Source organism: Candoia aspera, chromosome 4, assembly GCF_035149785.1.
Source record: "Candoia aspera isolate rCanAsp1 chromosome 4, rCanAsp1.hap2, whole genome shotgun sequence".
Classification (NCBI taxonomy): domain Eukaryota; kingdom Metazoa; phylum Chordata; class Lepidosauria; order Squamata; family Boidae; genus Candoia; species Candoia aspera.
In genome coordinates this window covers 35111257-35130173 of record NC_086156.1, presented here as the reverse complement: position 1 = coordinate 35130173, position 18917 = coordinate 35111257, and the positions used below count along the sequence as shown (strand labels likewise).

Below are 18917 nucleotides of genomic sequence, written 5' to 3'. Positions count from 1 at the left end.
TTCTGTGCACAAGAGAAGTCTATAGAAATGCAACCCTTCACTGCTTTTTGAGTAATTTACTCTCACTGAACTTAGTGGGATTTACTTCTGGGTAGACAAGCATGAGACTGCCCTTCAGTGTCCTGGCACTGCATTTTAATGTGAGAATGGAGTTGCAAGAGAACATCCCCTCTGAATACTTTTCTTTGTTTCCATATTTCAACAGAGATACATTTCCTTTCCCATCACCCCCACCCCATGCTATTGGTAGATCTGCTTTCCTTCTTTCTTAATTCTCCATAAATGTTTTGCTAGAATTCAGCTAACGTTGCAGTGACCAACAGTGGGAAATGCTATACAGTACTTTATTTTTCCTTTCCTGGCATCATTGATTTTATTGCCAATACTCTAGCCAGGATTGGCGGGGGGGGGGGGGGGGAGAGGGGAAACAAGCTGGCAGAGATGTCATTACATCTAATTTAATTTGCAGATAAACTTCTGATGGGGAAGTACCTTTTGGGATCTAATTATATACAGTATTTACTTGTTCTGTATCATATTTTTAGATGCATTGTAATCTTTGCTGTTTCACTTCAGCAGATCTGTGCTTCATGTGGTTCTGATAGACTGCATTTGTTGAAATGTAGTAGCAGTAACACTATTTGATGTTTTAAAACAACATCTGCAATGGGTTGATGTTTTCCTGTATTCTGTGTATAAACAGAAGACTTTATTGTTACTGAAGTTTTTTGTTTTAATTTAGAGCAAACATGATTGAAAAAAGTTTTTTACTGTTGCTTCCTGAAACTAGGAGCTCACTGTGCCCATAAAATGTCAAGAGTGTATTTTATGTTAAAATTGTTGCAATGTGTTAGAGCATCACTGCATAATTCAGTCTATGTTTCAAGATTACACTGCTCTCCTTTGCAGCAACCTTTTTTCCCAAAACTAGAAGTTTATATGATTTTATAACTTTTTGTTCCTTTTACAATTACTGGATGTTTTACATAATGTAACACCATGCTGATTGTTGCATTGTAGGAGCAGAATCAAAACTGGCCATTATCAATAGACTCTAGGCAGTTTACAACAATAGAACAGAATGATTAAAAGAAAATTTAATTTTGAAAATCATGAAAGTATTCTCTGGAATAATTCCTTTTTTAAATTCTTGAAGACCAGTAGGGAGAAGACGAGTCTTGTCTCCAAAGGGAGGCCATTCAAAAGCAATGAGGCCACTATATAGAAGCAGCACTGCCTAGCATCTCCTCTTCTCCCTTAGCATCTGTTCACTACAAAATGTAAAGATCGGGCTGACATAATTGGGAGAAGGTGGTTCTGTAGATATGCAGGTGTCAAACCAGGAAGGACTTTATAAGTCAATACCAGCACCCTAAATTGTACTCAGAAGCTTACCAGTAACCAGGATATTAATTGTATTAATTGAAATTGTTTTAATTGTTTTATACTTTTTATTGTTGTAAGCCACTCAGAGTCACTTGCTGAGATGGGTGGCTATAGAAATCAATCAATCAATCAATCAATCAATAAAATAAATAAATAAATAAATAAAATGTTAGGCTACTAGAATTCTTAGTGAAGTCAGGGAAGGCTGTTTTGGTAAACATATTTTTCCTGACTATTGTAAACATCAACCTTGAGTTGGAGAAGCTTGTTACTTTAAGTATTTTGCTTCACTCATTGTTCAGATGGGTTATTTATGCTGATCTATGACCGTAATAAAGATTTGACTTGATCAGGTGGATTATGTAACTAATAGTAAAGACAAACTCATTGCTCAAATGAAAGGAAGTTGTGAATAATGGTTTATAGCTCACATAGCTCAACTTTCCATGCTTGTGTAAACAAGAAGGAAACTTATCATTCCTTGGATGCCTTTATGTACACAAACCCTAAAGAGATATGATTCATTTAACAGCCTAATCCTCTCAAATATTAATAGCCGTGAATATTTTTAAAGCTTAATGTACATCTTGGGGCACATCTGACAAGCTTCCAAGTGATGAGCAGTACGAAATATTCCAGACAGACAGAGTTAGTCCTGAGAAACAAAATTTTGCTAGTGGTAGCATGTCCTCCTATACGTTATCTTTTGCACCTTGGTCCTAAGGATATTCCTAGGATGCATCTTGCAATATGATTTGTTAGCTGGTAAAGTTTTCACCAGCAGAAGCAATGCCAGAAGGTGTTCTGCAGACTGACATGTTTTAGACCATAAAATTCCTGTGTATTGGAAATACTGATTGGGATTTATGGGTGTATAGTCTAAAACATTTTAAAGGAACCAGTCTGCCTATTAATTCATCTGCCTGCAGGAGTTTTTGAGAGCCAATTGTAGAGTAGTGGTGAAGCCATTAGACTTCAACCAGGGAAACCCAAGTTTAGATTTCCACTTAACCACAGGCTTCACTTCATAGTTCTGGACGACAGTAATCATATTCTTAGCCAAACCTATTTCACAGGATTGTTGGTAAAAGAAATCTCAATGTAACTTATTTGTTCAAATGGAAAATCCAAATATGCAACAACTCCATGGTCTGCTAGTGCTAATCAGAAATTCAGAATCTGAATTCTTGTTTTGTTGATTTGCAAACTATAGTTATTAGAGAGATGGCAGACATAAGCAAGTTCTGCACGCGTGATTAGTTTCTGGAGATCATGCGTCAGCTGTCCTTGATTTAGCTCACTGTAGCGTTTAAACACACCCAATATGACTTAGTGTGACATGTGAACCTGGTCCCCGTGGCTTCAACAAAACCCAGTTAAAAGAAAAGATGTATGGAGACAGTACTCTTTTGAGACTGTTTATAGCTAATATTGACAAGGAGTGGAGAGAATCCTTTTCCAGAGAGATGGAAGATGGGTCTTTAAGGCTGAACTGATTTTCAAATTAATGGTTTCACAGAACCACTGTTCTGCTTTCATTGCATTAGAACTTTTTTTCTCCCTTGTATGTCTGTTGCGCAAATAGCTGGCTGTCAGCCATACAGCGTAGACCAGACTAAGAGACCAATGCCATATAGGTCAGGACTACTTTTATAGCAACAGCTATAGTGAACTGCCCAGAGTCCCCCCGTGTGGGGGAGATGGGCAGTGATAAAGATATGAAAAATATATGAAATATGAAAAATATATGATAAATAAATAAATAGTAACAGAGTCTTGCAAGCTTGAATGTGTTCCCCCTCCCCCCACTTTATCTTTGTGTGAATTAGGGAAGGGCTTGTCTGAGAAATTTTCTCAAATTAGTTTCTTGGCCCAGGCTCAAGCCCTATTTATCTCTGTTGCCTTCTTCAAGGCCATTCCTTATGCCCTCTACACTTGCATAAGATTAATGTTGGCTATGACTGAAAGGTTTGAAGGCTCAGTGAATACATGGTTTATGGGACAGAAATATTCTGCAATGACATTAGTCCTTGCCAACTTTACAAATTTGTTAATGTGGTTTTTTTTTCTTGTCAGAGAAATGCCTTTAAGAACTGCTACATACCCGTTGTGGCTACTGAGTTTGCTTTCTCAGTGCTCTTAGTCTCCTTTTCAATGGGCGCCTCACACATATTAATATTTATGATAATGTTAAAAAATAAAATTAAAAAGCTTGCCACATATTCTGCAGATGACTGCTGCACTTTGGCAACACAGTTCTGAATTGGGGCTGTGTATAATGCAATTTATTCTCACACCCGGACATATTGCTACAATGTAATTCTAATTAGTGTTGTGCTATAATTTCTATTAATTCCACAGGGCATTAAATGCATTAAGGCTTGTCAACATACTATTTTAGACTGTTTATGATCTAGAGAATTACACCTTTCAAGTGTTTTACTGGGAAAAGGAAAAACCTTAAAAATCTGCTTTGGTTTTGATGCAGAGGAAAGGAGGAAAAGTATTCAGTCTTACTCCCTCTCTTTCTCTAATAAAACAGTTCTGGCCATCAATATTTAGGGTGAAGCTAGAAAGTGGTTTGTGCAATATATTGCAGCAGTTATTTAACCAATGAAGCATTATGTATCCTCAGTGTAATGAGAAACCTCTTATAATTAAAATACTAATCTATTAGTCATATAGGTAGGGAAATAAAGCAGAAAAAGATAGATACCAGTAAGATGAAATGTGCTGTTTTAGTTAGTTTGTTTGATTATGTGCCATCATGTCAGTGTTGACTCTTAGCAACCACATAGATTTTATCCATGACAATCTGTCCCTAACTTGGTCCTTCAGGTCTTCCAATGGTGCACTCATGGCCCCTGGAACAGAGTACATCACCTTGCTTGGTTGCCCTCTTCTCTTTCATTCCACCTTTCCCAGCATTAGAGGAGCCTTTCCAGAGAGCTAGGTCTTCACATAATATGTCCCAAGTATAATTTGAGCCTAGTCATTTGTGCCTTGAGAACTCTGGGTTGATCCATTTGTTTGTTTTCTTGGCTGTCCATGGTTCTCAGTCTTCTACAATACCAAACTTAAAAAGTGTCAATACCTTTTCTATCCTGCTTCTGCAAAGTCCAACTTTCACTTCAGAGAATGCCATTGCTTGCACTATTCTGATCTTTGTAGGTATAGAGACATCGTGGTATCTGAATACCTTTTCCAAAGCCTTCATGGCTGCTCTACCAAGGGCTAGTATACAGTGTATTTCTTGACTGCTTGCTTCTTTACTGTTGATAGTTGATCCTAAAAGGCAGAAGGCATTTACTACTTCAGTATCTTCATTGTCAATTCTAAGGCTAGTTGTTGTAACTGTGGTCATTAGTTTGGTCTTCTTCATATTTAATTTTAGTCCCATTTTTCACTGTGCTCCTTGATTTTTATTACTAGAGCTTGCAGATCCTTTGCATTTCAGCTGTCAGAGTATGTTTTAGTTTGCTTGTATTTAATTCTTGCTTTATGTCACTGCTTTGTTTTCTTAGGTAGTGAATATGATGAAGAAGAAGTAGACTATGAAGATTCAGATAGTGATGAGTCCTGGACTACAGAAAGTGCCATCAGTTCTGAAGCTATATTAAGTTCCATGTGTATGAATGGAGGAGATGAGAAACCTTTTGCTTGTCCTGTTCCTGGGTGTAAAAAGCGATATAAGGTAAGTGTGTTGTTTATGATACAGTAAAACTCTACTCTTTCCAAAGCAGATGCCTGTGATTTCATAGATTTTATCTTGATCTATAAAAGTGGCAAAAGGATCCTCTGATTGTCTTCCAGACTCCTTGTCCACACAAAAAGCATCAGAAGAAATTTTACTCTGTGAGAATACTCCTAGTATTATGCCCAAGGAGTGTAGCATTCAATTATTGTTTCCATACTGCATTTCTGCAAGACATTTTACCATTTTAAAAGGTTAGAACAAATGTTACACAAAACAGAATAAATGAAAAGACTCTGTGTTGAGGAGTGAATTGGGGTTCTTGAACTAAGACTTGTTTCTATCTTAACCATCACAAACCCTTAACAAAGTCACAAAATGGTACTGGCAAGATGAGTAGATTAAAGTGCATTTTACTGCTAGAAAGATCATTTTTACAGGTAGAAACTCTAGCTGGAATGTAAAAAAAAGTATTCTAAAAATGCCCTTTTCCAAGGAAAATGTTATCTTTCCTATTTCATCCTTGTGCAATGGTTTTCAGTGATGAGTCCAAGAAGTAAATAAAGTATTCATGACATTAGGTTACAATGGCTCTAGGACACTGCATGAATATGCACTGCTTTTTAAGGGCTATTCAAAATGCTACAAGACTGGGGCAATCAAGAAAGTAGTCACGCATGGTTGTTTTACTTTCCTTGTCTAAAAATTGGCTGGACTGAAATATAAGTTCTCAATAAGTGTTTAAAAATTCTGCGTATGGAGAGAGTCCTTCTTCCCCATCTTCCGTATCTTGAGATTGGAAGTCTGCAGCCAAGTTCCTTTGTTTGAACATAATTACAGTAGTTCACTAATTGGAAACTTTGCTTAATTCATCTCCCTCAACATGTAAAATTTAGTGTGCCTAAGTGAAAAATTATAGCCACTGGGAAAGATCAGCCAATAAGCATCATGGCTCAATGAGGTTTTGAACGTGTGTTTTCCTAGTCCTAGACTACTACTTTAATTACAACTATGTTGCCTGTGGAGGAATGGAATAGCTTTGTTTGAGTAACCAGTAGCATGTAAATGAGTAGGAATAAGCAATCTAGCTTCCTTTTCCAACTCTTTTCTACTATATTATCTTGAGATATTTTCTTACCTGACCCAACTTTGCTAAGCATTAAGATGCTTGAAGGATTATTTGAACAAAGAAATTTCTGTTATCACTTCAAAACTTTAAAAACTATTCTTACTAAAACAATTCAAAATTTGCAAAAATATGCAAGGTACAAGGTCTTGTGCCCTTTGACTTGGTCTAACATAAGTATTGCTCTGTTACAGATTTTGGAATCCTTTAAAAGCCAAGACAGCTGTGAATCATTTTGTGTCTTAGAAATAATCCGTTTGGCAACTCATGTGAAGATTTTTTTTTCCTCTTGAAATATACCCTTTTCATTTCTAATTCATGCAACATTTGTGCTTTCCAGCCGATTTTACTGTTTCTACAATAAGGATGTTCGCATTTTGAAAATCTATATATGTAGCAGGATATGGAGAGAAACAATTTGAGCAGAAAAGGAAGTTAACCTAAAGGAAGAGATAGGTCAGGGGTAAAAGTATGGGAATCTAAAACTAAAATTGAATTGAGTTTCTTCTCCTTACCTGCTGATGTTATTTTAGAAACATTACTTTTATTGCAAGATGGCTTTCAAATGGTTGGACCTCTTGAAAAGTGATATCGAATTATACATATAGTGCCAAATGATTGTTAGGACAAGAGAAAGGATTTGGGTCCTACAGAGATTGGTGCAGCTTCTGTATCATTATATGTTTGGAATATTGTATGTTCTGGTGGTATCTATGGGGCAGCTACCACTCTGGCCCTACCAAAAGGAGATAGTTCCATGGTAATCTTTTTATCCTATCAAGATGGCAAGAAATGTGAACATTTAAAGCCCCAGATGAGCTTGTGGACTAAATCATCCTGTTTCAAGCTGTCCTGTGATTAGATTTGTAGTTAAATGCCTGGTGAAATATATTCTTTAAATGGCTTCTTGATGTAATCCAAGTTACACTTCACTGTGAAAATTAAGACAGTCTGGCAGTATCTCTAGCATCACTACTAAAACCTGTGTGTTCAATCCTCTCTCACAGAATGTGAATGGTATAAAGTATCATGCCAAGAATGGCCACAGGACACAGATCCGGGTGCGGAAACCCTTCAAATGCCGCTGTGGAAAGAGTTACAAGACAGCTCAGGGTCTGCGGCACCATACAATCAATTTCCACCCACCAGTGTCTGCTGAGATTATCAGGAAGATGCAGCAATAAGATGCTGGTCACAAACGTGCCAAGGAATCCTCACCAGCAGTTGCTGATTTTGAAGACAGCCACCTTCTCTTGGGAAGCATTGAGCAACCCTTTAAAGAAATTAAATGCATGCTTTACATTTTTTCTGTAATTTTGGAATGACGTACCTTTGTAGAGTTAATGATTTTGTACATTTGCACATGTAATCATCATGCCCATATACATTACTTTAATATAAAGGTGCTAAAAGCTACAGATGTTTTTAAAGTATTTTCCGTTCCCCCACCCCCAAAGGAGAATTAGGGAATGTTGTATATTTAGCTGTTCTACAGTATTAAATAAGGATGGGGGAGGAAATCTTGGCACTAGGATAACTTCAAGATTGTAATGTGTTTGAAGAAATTCGACACATCAGTTCCTATGTGCTTGCAAAACCAAAACAATTCCCTATTATCCACCTGGTTAATATGCCTTATGTAACAGAGATATCTGTAGGATAGCAAGGTTATAGGTATTGGAATTATAAATAAGAGAATGTTTAACATATTCGAAGAATATTTTCATACTCAAATAACATACATAAAAGGTGTGCTTGCTGTATTTTATATTATCTTGCAAATTCTTTTAAGTCTTCTGAAATGCTGAAAATATTTGCATTTGAATTAGATCACTCTACCATTAGAATTCCTACTTCTATCTGTACAGGACGTATGTTGTTTAATGTTAAAAATCCACCCAAATTTCTGAGGACTATGTTTTCCTGGTCCTGCTATTGGCCTCCACTATCTACTACTAGCAGATACTTGGAAATGAAGTGCAAATTTTATGAGAAAAAAATCTTCATCTTAGATGGAGTCCTTAAAGCACTTTGTAGTTCTTCATTGCCAACAAGTTTAAATGTTTTATGTTGCCAATTCTTGCAACTATTATTGTTGCAAATAAAAAAAGAGGCATGTTTTTAAGAGGTACAATATTTGTGTTAAGGGAATTTCTAGTTCCATTTACATTGTACCTTCATATTTTTGTGTATGTAGAGAATGAATGTATATATATATATATATATATATATATATATATATATATATATATTCATATTCTCAAAAACTGTGTGGTTGTATTCTACAGGTTAGCATTACATTTCTTTATGAACTGTGAGACATCATGAGCCTTACTGAAATGAAGCACTTTTTGAAGCAGGTATTCCAAGGTAGACTTTTATCACAGAGTTCCTTAGGTCTAGACCACACCTGAATGCTTCATTTATTTGATGCTCTCCTGCCTTCAGCATTCTCTTGTTTAAAGTAATAGTGAAGGTTAACAGTTTTAGTATGCAAAAGCTAAATTAATACAAACTTGGGAGTTTTGTCTCCCACATGAGAATATGTTAAGTTTTACAAATAATCCTTTTCTGTGTATTTTGTATTTATATATAAATGACATGGGAAATACAAGTCTCTTTTCTTTTAGATTAGAACATGTATAAACACTGAGTGGGCAAAGATTCTTCACTAGGTAAGAAAGATTTTTTCCAACTATCTAAGATCTCTCATAATGAGGGTTTAAGAAGATATAAGAAGCTTCTTTTAGACAAATTACCCAGAACCCACCTTCAGAAAAAATGTATTAGCATCAGTAACAGTTTGATATAACAGATATCCTAATATAACAAGCTATTGCTTATACTTAAAAGCTTTATATCCATCTTCTAACATTTTGACTTCATTTAGCTGTGCTCTAAAAGTACTGAGTAACCTAACTGTTAAATAATGTTGCATGTCAATTCTTTCCACTATTACAATCCATTACTATTTACATAGTCATTGTGGCAGTATTAAACAGACAAAAATGGGACTATTTTGTTATACTGTGTATAGTGAATGTATTGTACTGTGTCTGTGAAAATGTGCTTTAAATTATATTTTCTTATATTTTGTTGGGGACAAAGTTCATTAAGTTTGGAAGTCACACAAAGTTTGTTTTAGAACTGATCACCATGAAATGCATTGAAATTTCTTTCCATAAAAGCTGCTTACAAATGTTAATCAAGTCACATTTAATAAATTGCCTCTGACCCAAAAGAAAACTGGATGTTATTTCATTATCTTTGATTGATTTGCACTGCAATGATGCTATGCTTTACTAAAACACACAATAAATTGTTCTCAGTTTACTTAACAATACTCAGCAAGTGGTGAAAGCAGGAAATAAGTAGAAGTAAGTAGAATATAGCACGTGTGAACATTACTATAATAAATATACTACGCAAATATGGAGTTTATAATTTATAAACTTAACAGGATTCTATTAGATGTCCAATACAGTTTTAACCAATAGAAGAAATAATTTTTGACTGAAAATAATTTTTTTGAAAACTTGGAAAAACACAGTCTGAAAGGAGTATTTGTAAGAGATTATATATTCAGTGTTCATGATTACTATCTAGTAAAGTGTATTTTATAAACCTTTCAAAGGCAATAGATTTGCTTGCACTAAACCCCTAGTGTCTACGTGCTTTAGATGTACCAATTAGAGCAAAAGCAGGAAACAAATATGAATATTCTCACTATTATTATTTGCACTGCATCCTCATAACTAGGACACAGGAATAATGGTGGTGGCCCATAACATTCCTATTCTTAATTGTTATGGAAAGTAATGCAAACTATACTCAGAAAAACACCCATTTGTAGAGGAGAAACACATCCACACACGTTACTTAGGAATAACCCAAAATCTATGACATAGGCCTAGATATAAAATTCCTACCATGAAAGGGTATCCAAATGCTATTAAGTGAAAGACAGTTTCATTCCAATAAAGAGTGTTGGCAATTTCTTCATCTACAATTTTTACATAAAATATTTTCCTAGAAGACTCTAGTTATGTTTGATAGAGGTTGGGAAGGAGATCAAATGAAATCACACACTATTTACTTTTTGCCTTTAATTTGGCTATCATACAACATGAAAAGTTAATAATTTTATCCAAAAGGATCGAATTATTTAAGATTTCTGCAACTCTTAAAAATATAGTTTTAGATATACACACACACACACAACAGATGTAAAGGGGAAATGTGCTAAGTAAAGCAGAGGACGCCAAAAGTTTTGATCCTATGAATACAGCTTTGAATGTCTACTGAAGGACTTTAGTAAAGGTAAAGGTTTCCCTTGACATGTAAGTCCAGTCATGTCCGACTCTAGGGGGCGGTGCTCATCTCCGTTTCAAAGCCGAAGAGCCGGCGTTTGTCTGTAGACACTTCCGTGGTCATGTGGCCGGCATGACTACACGGAACGCTGTTACCTGCCTGCTGAAGCGGTACCTATTAATCTACTCACATTTGCATGTTTTTGAACTGCTAGGTTGGCAGGAGCTGGGACTAGCAACGGGAGCTCACTCTGTCACGCGGATTCAAACCGCCGACCTTCCAATTGGCAAGCTCAGCAGCTCAGCGGTTTAACCCGCAGCGCCACCGCGTCCCTTACTGAAGGACTTTAGATACACATTAAAAATTTGCTAGGTACAAATGAACAAAAAAGGATACAATTTTATTACACCTTACCAATAGTTCTAAATGCAGTCTTTTTAATAGTTTTAGTAGTGTACCTGACATTTTCATATTGGGATAATAATGATAAAAGGATGAATACTATTGTAAGGCTCTTCTGCAAAACATTTAATCACAACACAACTATGTTTCTGCAACAGATGAAAAAACTTATGTTGGACAAATTATGCAGAATTAACAGGGATAGGAAAGATATACACAAAATTATTGAAAAACCTCATTTTATTAAGGAATGAACTTTAATATGTTAGAACAAGCAAGAGGAAAACTGTCATCCCACCACAAGCTGAATTCTGGAGATTTCTAAACAAGTCTGCACTTTTCCTGTGTTCTTATGAATTGTTAGCCAAGGAATAAATATTGACAGATACAACATATTTGGGTGCGTGCTAGATTAAGAAATGCTTGGTAATAGGCCAAATATTTATTCTAATCAACTGCAATGCTGATCACTACCTCTTTAAGCTTACATCATTCATGAAGCATTCTCGTCTTATAGAGCATAATCAACTTTTGCCTGTTATGCTGCATAAGATGCCCCAACTAGTCAAAGTTTAAAACATTATGATCAAAGTGTGTTTGAACATGGTTTTCAAAAGTTTGCTGGTCATAATCAGGAGGAAACTGTTCACAGCACATTGGACACACCTTCCAGTGACTTTCGACATGTTCTTCAAACTTGGTTTGATCATAGTTAGGAGGAAACATCACTTCACAGAGTGGACATTTCTTGATGTGCACAAAACTTGGAATAAAAAGGGAAAGAATTGAAGGCAACAGTTAAATTGAGACCAGTATTTAATCTCCCACTGTTATCTCTGTCATTGCTATTATCTAAGTGGCCAGGACACAACCAGTGTTTGCATGCCATTAGACATAAAGGGGTTTTCCACATAATCCAAGTACCTATTGTAATAATATTTATCCACTCTGTAGTACAATCTTCCCTAACCTCTGTGCCTTCCAGACAGACTTCAGCTTCCATATTTCCCCATGAAGGGGGGCTATTACTAAGAATTTGTGAAATCACATCGGAAAGTGCCCAGATTGGGAAAGGGAGGGCTGGTGTAAATATCGATATCCTCCAAGTATTCCCATACACCCAGACATCCTGGTCAACTGTTGTAACCTATGGATGTTGTAGTCTAAAAGTTTTTCAGTGTACCATGTCTCCACCTTGTTCTAGATTACACTATTCTTCTACTTGCCATGGGGACAGTCTAGGAAGAAAGTTAATTGATCATTTATTTAATTATCTGATGAGAATTTTATCTCAAAACAGAAATTTGCAAGCTTTCACGCAATGCATTCAATGTCTTTAAACAACACAGTTTTAAATCACTGATTAGAATGGGGCCTTTATATAATAAGGTATGACTTCAAACTCTTGAAAGCATTGCCATTATTCAGGTCACTTACATTTATGAGTATGATAAAGAAGGAGTAAATAAAGTGTTAGATGAAGCATGAAATGAAAACACAGCACAAAGTATATAGAGTGAAATTTGTTTTTTCTAAAGACTGATAAAACTAGCATTAGTTCTAAATAAGAAAGGAGGTCATGCAGGAGTAGTAATTCAGAAAACTATATTCAAAGGACCCTGTTTTTTTATCACAACAATTTCAATATTGGAAAGGGGGATGAGAAACCATTTATTTTTCCAAATGTAACAGTTGAAATCCAACTCTTCTTCAAGACCTGGGACCTCCAGTGAAATTTCATTCATTTTTGTCTACAGCTAATGCTCATACTATCACATAAAGTGTAGCAATGAAAGGTGTAGGAAATCTCCCATGTTGATTTCAAAATACAGCCTTGGCATTACTACCTTACCTGGAATCAAAACAGAAACCTGTCCCACGGTTATGTAAGCGCAGATCTGGTGGATCTGGAGCAGAAGGTGCACTTGCCTCATCATCCTGCAAAGGAAGTATTCGATGTTACTGGATGTATTTTGCTCACAAAATTGTTGTTGTTCTTGTTATTATTACCATGACTACTTATGTCTACAAGCCAATAAAATCTAAATAATCCACTAGATATGGGTGTGAAGTGGTATTTATCTTGACAAACAGATCCATATTGCTGAGCCTATCTTATTTTCTTCACTGAAGCGAAGAGACCCTACAACATGCTTCAACAAAGGACTTCATGTTGCCTTGAAGCTTTTCCTTGCCTTGTCCCTGTCACTTGCAAATGCAGAAGAGCAGAAGTCTCTTAGAGGACCTGCTGAGGATGCTGGGCATTCTCCTGCAACACCCATCAAAACTTGCTAAGTGCTGCTGGGGAAGCTATGATGAGAAACAGTTGCAAAGCCATCACTTCTCTTTTAGAAATGAAGGAAACACCCTGTATTGCAAAGCACAATTTCCACAATACAGACTAATACTAAATGTTGGTTTAGCAACTTTAATACAAATGCCTAGGGACTACATTCCTGCAAAGCCCCTCTAAGTAAAATGCAGTTCATCATAACACAAAGCAAACCTCCATTTTATAAACAGCTACATTAAACAATGAATTTGCTAAAACAGCATCTGTAAGAAATACAGAAGGTGGAGAGAAGTCACTGATTTAAATTTACAAAGCTTCTTCCCAACAGCAAAGTTTGAGAGTGCCCCCACTGTCAACTAAGCATGCAATTTGCCATGATCCTGCAATAAGGGCTATCAACTAAACTGTTGAATTTTGCTGGTCTCCCTCTTCATTACTGTCACTGGTAATCATGTTAGCAGCATTAACAGCACACAAGTAGACACAATTAAAGTTGATGAGCAAGGCTACTCCAACAGTTACTATTAGGGATTACTGTTTATTCCAAATAATTTCACATTCCAGAAAGTTATCCTGAATGTAAATGTAGCCCAGCAACACCAGATGTGCACACATGTCCAACTTTCATTCCAATATTGTCACTGAGTAGAAACATTCAAACTGGTACCATTCTGAAGCATTTAAGGGTATGATTTTCAGATTAATGAAGATGATCTAATGCATTCATGAGCTAATGAATCACAACTCCCTGCAGTTCCAACTAGCATCACCAACGGCAATGAATACAGTTCAACATCTGGAAAGTTATTGTTTATAAATACTGATTTAACATCACTAATTTAAGTATTACAGTAATAACAAAAAGAAGAAAAATAAAAGCTACAGCAGCAGCGTGATATTAATACATGCTCTCAACTATTCACCTATTATGACAGGAATGTGCAAGTATTCATTTAGTTGCAAATTCCTTCTATGTTATTAAAAAAAATTGTAATTGTAGCCATATTTAAGCCCATAAAGGAAAGGTATATGGGTGCACCTAATTTATTCTTTATCACTGAAACAAACTGTACATGAAAATGCCCTTCAAACTGCAAGGGAAACAGGAAACAAACTGGAGGCCAACCAGGAAACAGTTGGCAGCAAAGGGTCGAAGCATATCATATAAAAATACAATTAGGACTAGGAATAAAACCATTCCAAGACCAACATACAGGCCGGCATCACATTAAAGCATCTTGTTTCTATTAAGGAAACTAATGAACAGCTTTATTTAATATATTTTGATAACTTCTACTAGGTGGTGTACGTATAAAGGTTTTCAGCTTACTTCTAAAGGGATATGAATTTAATCAGCTATGTTATATTTGTCCTTGCCATATCCTATATACCAGTTCAATCCTATTTGTTCCAGTGAATATCCTTGCCTAGGCACAGTTAAGTGGTTTTTCATCTGACAAGCTTAAAACTCAGACTATAACATGTTAAAACTTCTATCTGATGTAAGACAAGAAATATTTCTGCGAACAGACATACACTTGCCCAAAGTTGGCTCCCATTTGAGCACATTAGGATCCTTCTGCCTCATTACAAAATCTAAGCTGTGTCAGCAAATGAGCACAAGACTTCAGCTCTGTTCCTCTTGGGTTTGCAAAAGGGTAAAGCACATACATTAGAAAGAACGCTCTGCAAATTAAACTGCAGCAGATGACTAAAGAGGAGAAAGACTTGTCACTGTAGTGTCTATGCCAAGAATGGTCATATTAAATATGCAAAATGTGAAATAAAGGTAGGCAAGTGCATTATGCTCATATCCAAGATGTTAAATAGGCCACAAAAGTTTTGACAGTTTCCCTAATTATTCACAGTAATGGACTCAGGGGGCAAAAGGCAAGAAGAAGAGGTAATTTTTTCTCCATTATTAGTACTGAGCACCAGGGCTAAAATTGTGCCTGTCTGAACACTGATCAGTTTCTCAAAAGGTTAATAGCAATTAAATGTGGCAAGCTAGACTAAATGTGAAGCAGGTCATGATACCACTATACTTTGTAAAAGAATATTTTACAGAATATTCCTTTATCAGTAAAGGACTTTGTAAAAGAATATTTCTTATTCAAGTGTTTCTTTAAGTTAAAGGATACAAAAAATAGTGTCACCTATTTTACAACTCTATCACATTTTATACAAATTGTATAATATGTATACCGTATATTATATGGTCTAGCAACTATCTTCATGTGATAGGCATTTAAAGAAATTTAACATTTTTATATTACTGTTAATTTTCTTATTTTGAAATGCTGAGATAACACACTGATCTGAATTTTGTTCCTGTGTGGTGAAACCCTTTGTTAAATGTTACTCTGTCAGAAACACTTCTCCTGACACACAAATGCTATTACACCCTTTTGAATTCAGAATAAGGATTTCTGTACTGTATTCCAATTAGGATAATTCTTAACTTAAGCATCCCAGTCAAGCTAGAGTTTAAACATATTCCAGTTTTGGAACTATGTGTAGAAATTGGTGCTTTGGCCATGTTTCTCATCACTTGAATCACCGAATGAGTGGAGTCTGGCCATATCATTAACAGCATTGACTGGCAAAGAGTGAACTGATTTTTGTATCTTCGAATAAATTCTCCAACAGACTTATACATTCATAAATGGGACAATGGGTGTCACTGACTATAATGAACTTTCTAAAGCTAGAAATGCTCCTTCCTCCTGAGATTAGGATGGCCCCGAATCTTTTGGCTTTTCTGAAGGCCTTGAAGGCCTGGCACCAAGTGTGTGAAGGGCCCCGTTTCATGGTTGTTCTAACACCAATGGCTTTTAAGATCTCTCGGCTGTATTTATATTTATATTTAATTTGTTGGTACTGTTTTTATTGTTTATTTTTATTATTGTTAGCCACCCAGAGTCACTGGTTTGAGATGGGCAGCTATATAAAATAGATAGATAGATAGATAGATAGATAGATAGATAGATAGATAGATAGAGATTATGTCCACCTCATTCAAACTGGAGGCTCTCAGAGAGAAATATTCAGATAACTTTAGGTGGGTGGGGGGTGGAGACATCATACCTTAAATATAAGAAAGGTGTTATTTTTTACTTCAAACTTACATTACTATCCTCAAGATCTTCTAAACCATCAGGGCGACTGAAATTACGAGCAGGCTGACTGCATACCACATTGTCTTCAATATCCCAAGAGGCTGCTCTTACAGGTGGCCTTTGGATCTCATCAGGATAAAAAGCACCATCTACTCCATCTGCAATCATAATTAGGGGATGAGCACTAGATTATATACACTGAAGCCTTTTCTGGAATGCCATATTCCAAAAGACCTTTATCTTTAGCTAAAACATTTGAAAGTAATGGCCACTTTTATTAACAACTACAAATTAATGATTTAAGTTGTTTTGAGAATACAATGGTATACTTCCAATGGAATTTTCCTAGTACAATTAATCTGACAAAAACTGAATTCTCAGACCTCTAGTTTCCTGGTTTGTGTAGTGATTTCCATACTGCAGAAATGGTACCCTAGGTGGTATAGCAGGAACCTGCCCATTATCTTCAGAATTAAGAACTGGATTGAGAAAATATAGTGCCTGCTGAGAAATCTGTCCTTCCTTGATCCTTTCCACTTGATTTTCTAGTCTTCTTCCAGGATTCTAAAGAAAGGTTGAAAAATACAGCTATGATACAAGGAACCAAATCAGTCTTTAAGGCTGCATCATTTGGTACTCTCTTTTCCCATTATATATACAGATATTTTTCCCATTATATACAGATTTTTTTTTAATCTTCAGATTTGGCTAAATGAGGTAACTGTCCAGCTTGATATTACCTATTGTTTTTTCTTGCCCCTTAGGTAACTTGCATTATGTTACACTGAAGGCTACTTTTAAGTTTATGTAAAATTTCTGAAGCAGTTGTCATTTGAACAGTACTTCTTCACATGGCTTACACAAATATAATTATTTGTAATAGGTACATATTAGCCATTGTGAATTTAATTCAGGGAAGTTCTTTTCATCTAAGATCATGATAAAATACTTTACTAACTAGCTAAGGCAAGCTTTTGATACCAAATATATATACTAAACAAGGTATCTCAAGCAAGTGAGGTTAATACATGCAATTTATTAAATATAATTTTTTTATAACAGAAACCATCTGCTGCCACCCTAAAATCATCATCATCAAAATGGCTTCTCACCATTTTGTGAGACTTATTTATCATGATAATACATCTTATCATGATGAATAATTCTCACAAAATGGCTGAGAAAACCCTATATATTTGGATAGTAGTCAATAATTGGAGTGGGATATTCTAGTTGAGTTGACATATGTATTTCCAAGTTCAGTTGGTTATCACATAGACCTATTTGCCCTGTGTCCTCATAAGCTTTACAGGCAAGGTGCCCAACAGTTCAAAACTTTCATGCTACTATGTTATAAACTCACACTGAATGATTTCCAAAGATACATTTTTCTTCTAACTACTATTCATATTGTGGTTCTTATGCAGCTACAGTATTTGTGCTGAAATAGCTCCAGGTGCCACATGACAGAATATATAACGTAGTACCAGTAGCTCACTCTGGGCTAGAAACCAGGAGTCTGTGAGTTCTAGTCCCACCTTAGGCATGAAAGCCGGCTGGGTGACCTTGGGCCAGTCACTCTCTCTCAGCCCAACTTGGTGCAATGTAGACTAGCTTCCTCATGGTGCACCCCGGGCAATGTGACTTGTCACGGCTAAATAGTCTACACACCTGGCTGCTGGACCTCACAAGGATTTCCCAGCAAGAAAAAAGCAGCATGAACACCAAACTGCCATGCCATACAATTAAAAAAAAAAAAGTAGCTCACTGACATTAAATCAGTACCTTCTCAATGCTGACAATTCCCAAATGAGATGTCAACTCATCTATCTGTCTGTCTTTTTCAGCCAATTGTACCTGTTTAAAACACAAATTAAAACAAACTATGTTAGTGAATAAAGCAGTTCCCCAGATATACTTTCAAGGTCAAGTACTTAAGAGACAGAAGAATGTGTATTATTGCGATAATTCATAATACAGGCCTTCCATGTGACTGATACAAATATCACATCAGTATTTACTTGTTCTACCTAGCCGCTTATATTGACTATACTTGGTTTTCATACTTTTGTCCTTTTGTGTTTTTTAATGGTTCTGCTGGTTTCCAAATCTTTGTCAAGTATTAAGGTAAGACAATTGCTGTCCATAAATGGGGAAATCAGGCTTCACATCTTTTCTGTAACCTTTAAACTGGACTCCCCCTGTTCATTTGCCCACCCCAAAACTGGTTTAATATGTTAAGTATTTTGATGATATGCATCTTTTATAGACTAGTATCTAATACTTGACTTTGGAGTAGCATCTTTTGGAGAGCAGGGAACAATGAAGAAATGGGATGACAGCAAAGCAAAAAAAAACACCAATCAATTTAAAAGTGTAATTTAATGAATTCAGTTGCTAATATTCATGTAATTAATATGACAAAAGCAGAATCGTAGCAATTTAATGCAAGTTTTAAAAGCTCCCCTCCGCCCAATTCAATCGTGTCTGATTCTCAGAGACTGCCTAGACAAGTCCCTGAAGTTTTCTGGGCAAGGTTTTTTGGAAGTGGTTTGCCATTGCCTGCTTCCTAGGGCTGAGAGTGTT

The 18917-nt window shown here is 36.0% G+C and overlaps 2 protein-coding genes across 7 annotated transcripts in view; one reads left to right on the top strand and one right to left on the bottom strand.

Annotated features, from left to right (window-relative positions):
* The window catches only part of JAZF1 (JAZF zinc finger 1), a 119144-nt gene extending 111754 nt beyond the window's left edge, over positions 1-7390 (top strand). The window contains exons 4-5 of the mRNA XM_063303820.1: positions 4911-5080; positions 7214-7390. Coding sequence (XP_063159890.1) covers positions 4911-5080; positions 7214-7390 — 347 coding nt within the window. The remainder of the gene's footprint in view (positions 1-4910; positions 5081-7213) is intronic.
* Positions 7391-10293: 2903 nt separating this feature from the next.
* The window catches only part of TAX1BP1 (Tax1 binding protein 1), a 36590-nt gene continuing 27966 nt past the window's right edge, over positions 10294-18917 (bottom strand). For all 6 annotated transcript variants that reach the window (XM_063303814.1, XM_063303817.1, XM_063303816.1 and 3 more), the window contains 5 exons: positions 18117-18188; positions 16715-16895; positions 16341-16489; positions 12772-12857; positions 10294-11682 (listed from right to left, as the gene is read on the bottom strand). In XM_063303814.1, coding sequence (XP_063159884.1) covers positions 11481-11682; positions 12772-12857; positions 16341-16489; positions 16715-16895; positions 18117-18188 — 690 coding nt within the window. In that variant the 3' untranslated portion in view covers positions 10294-11480. The remainder of the gene's footprint in view (positions 11683-12771; positions 12858-16340; positions 16490-16714; positions 16896-18116; positions 18189-18917) is intronic.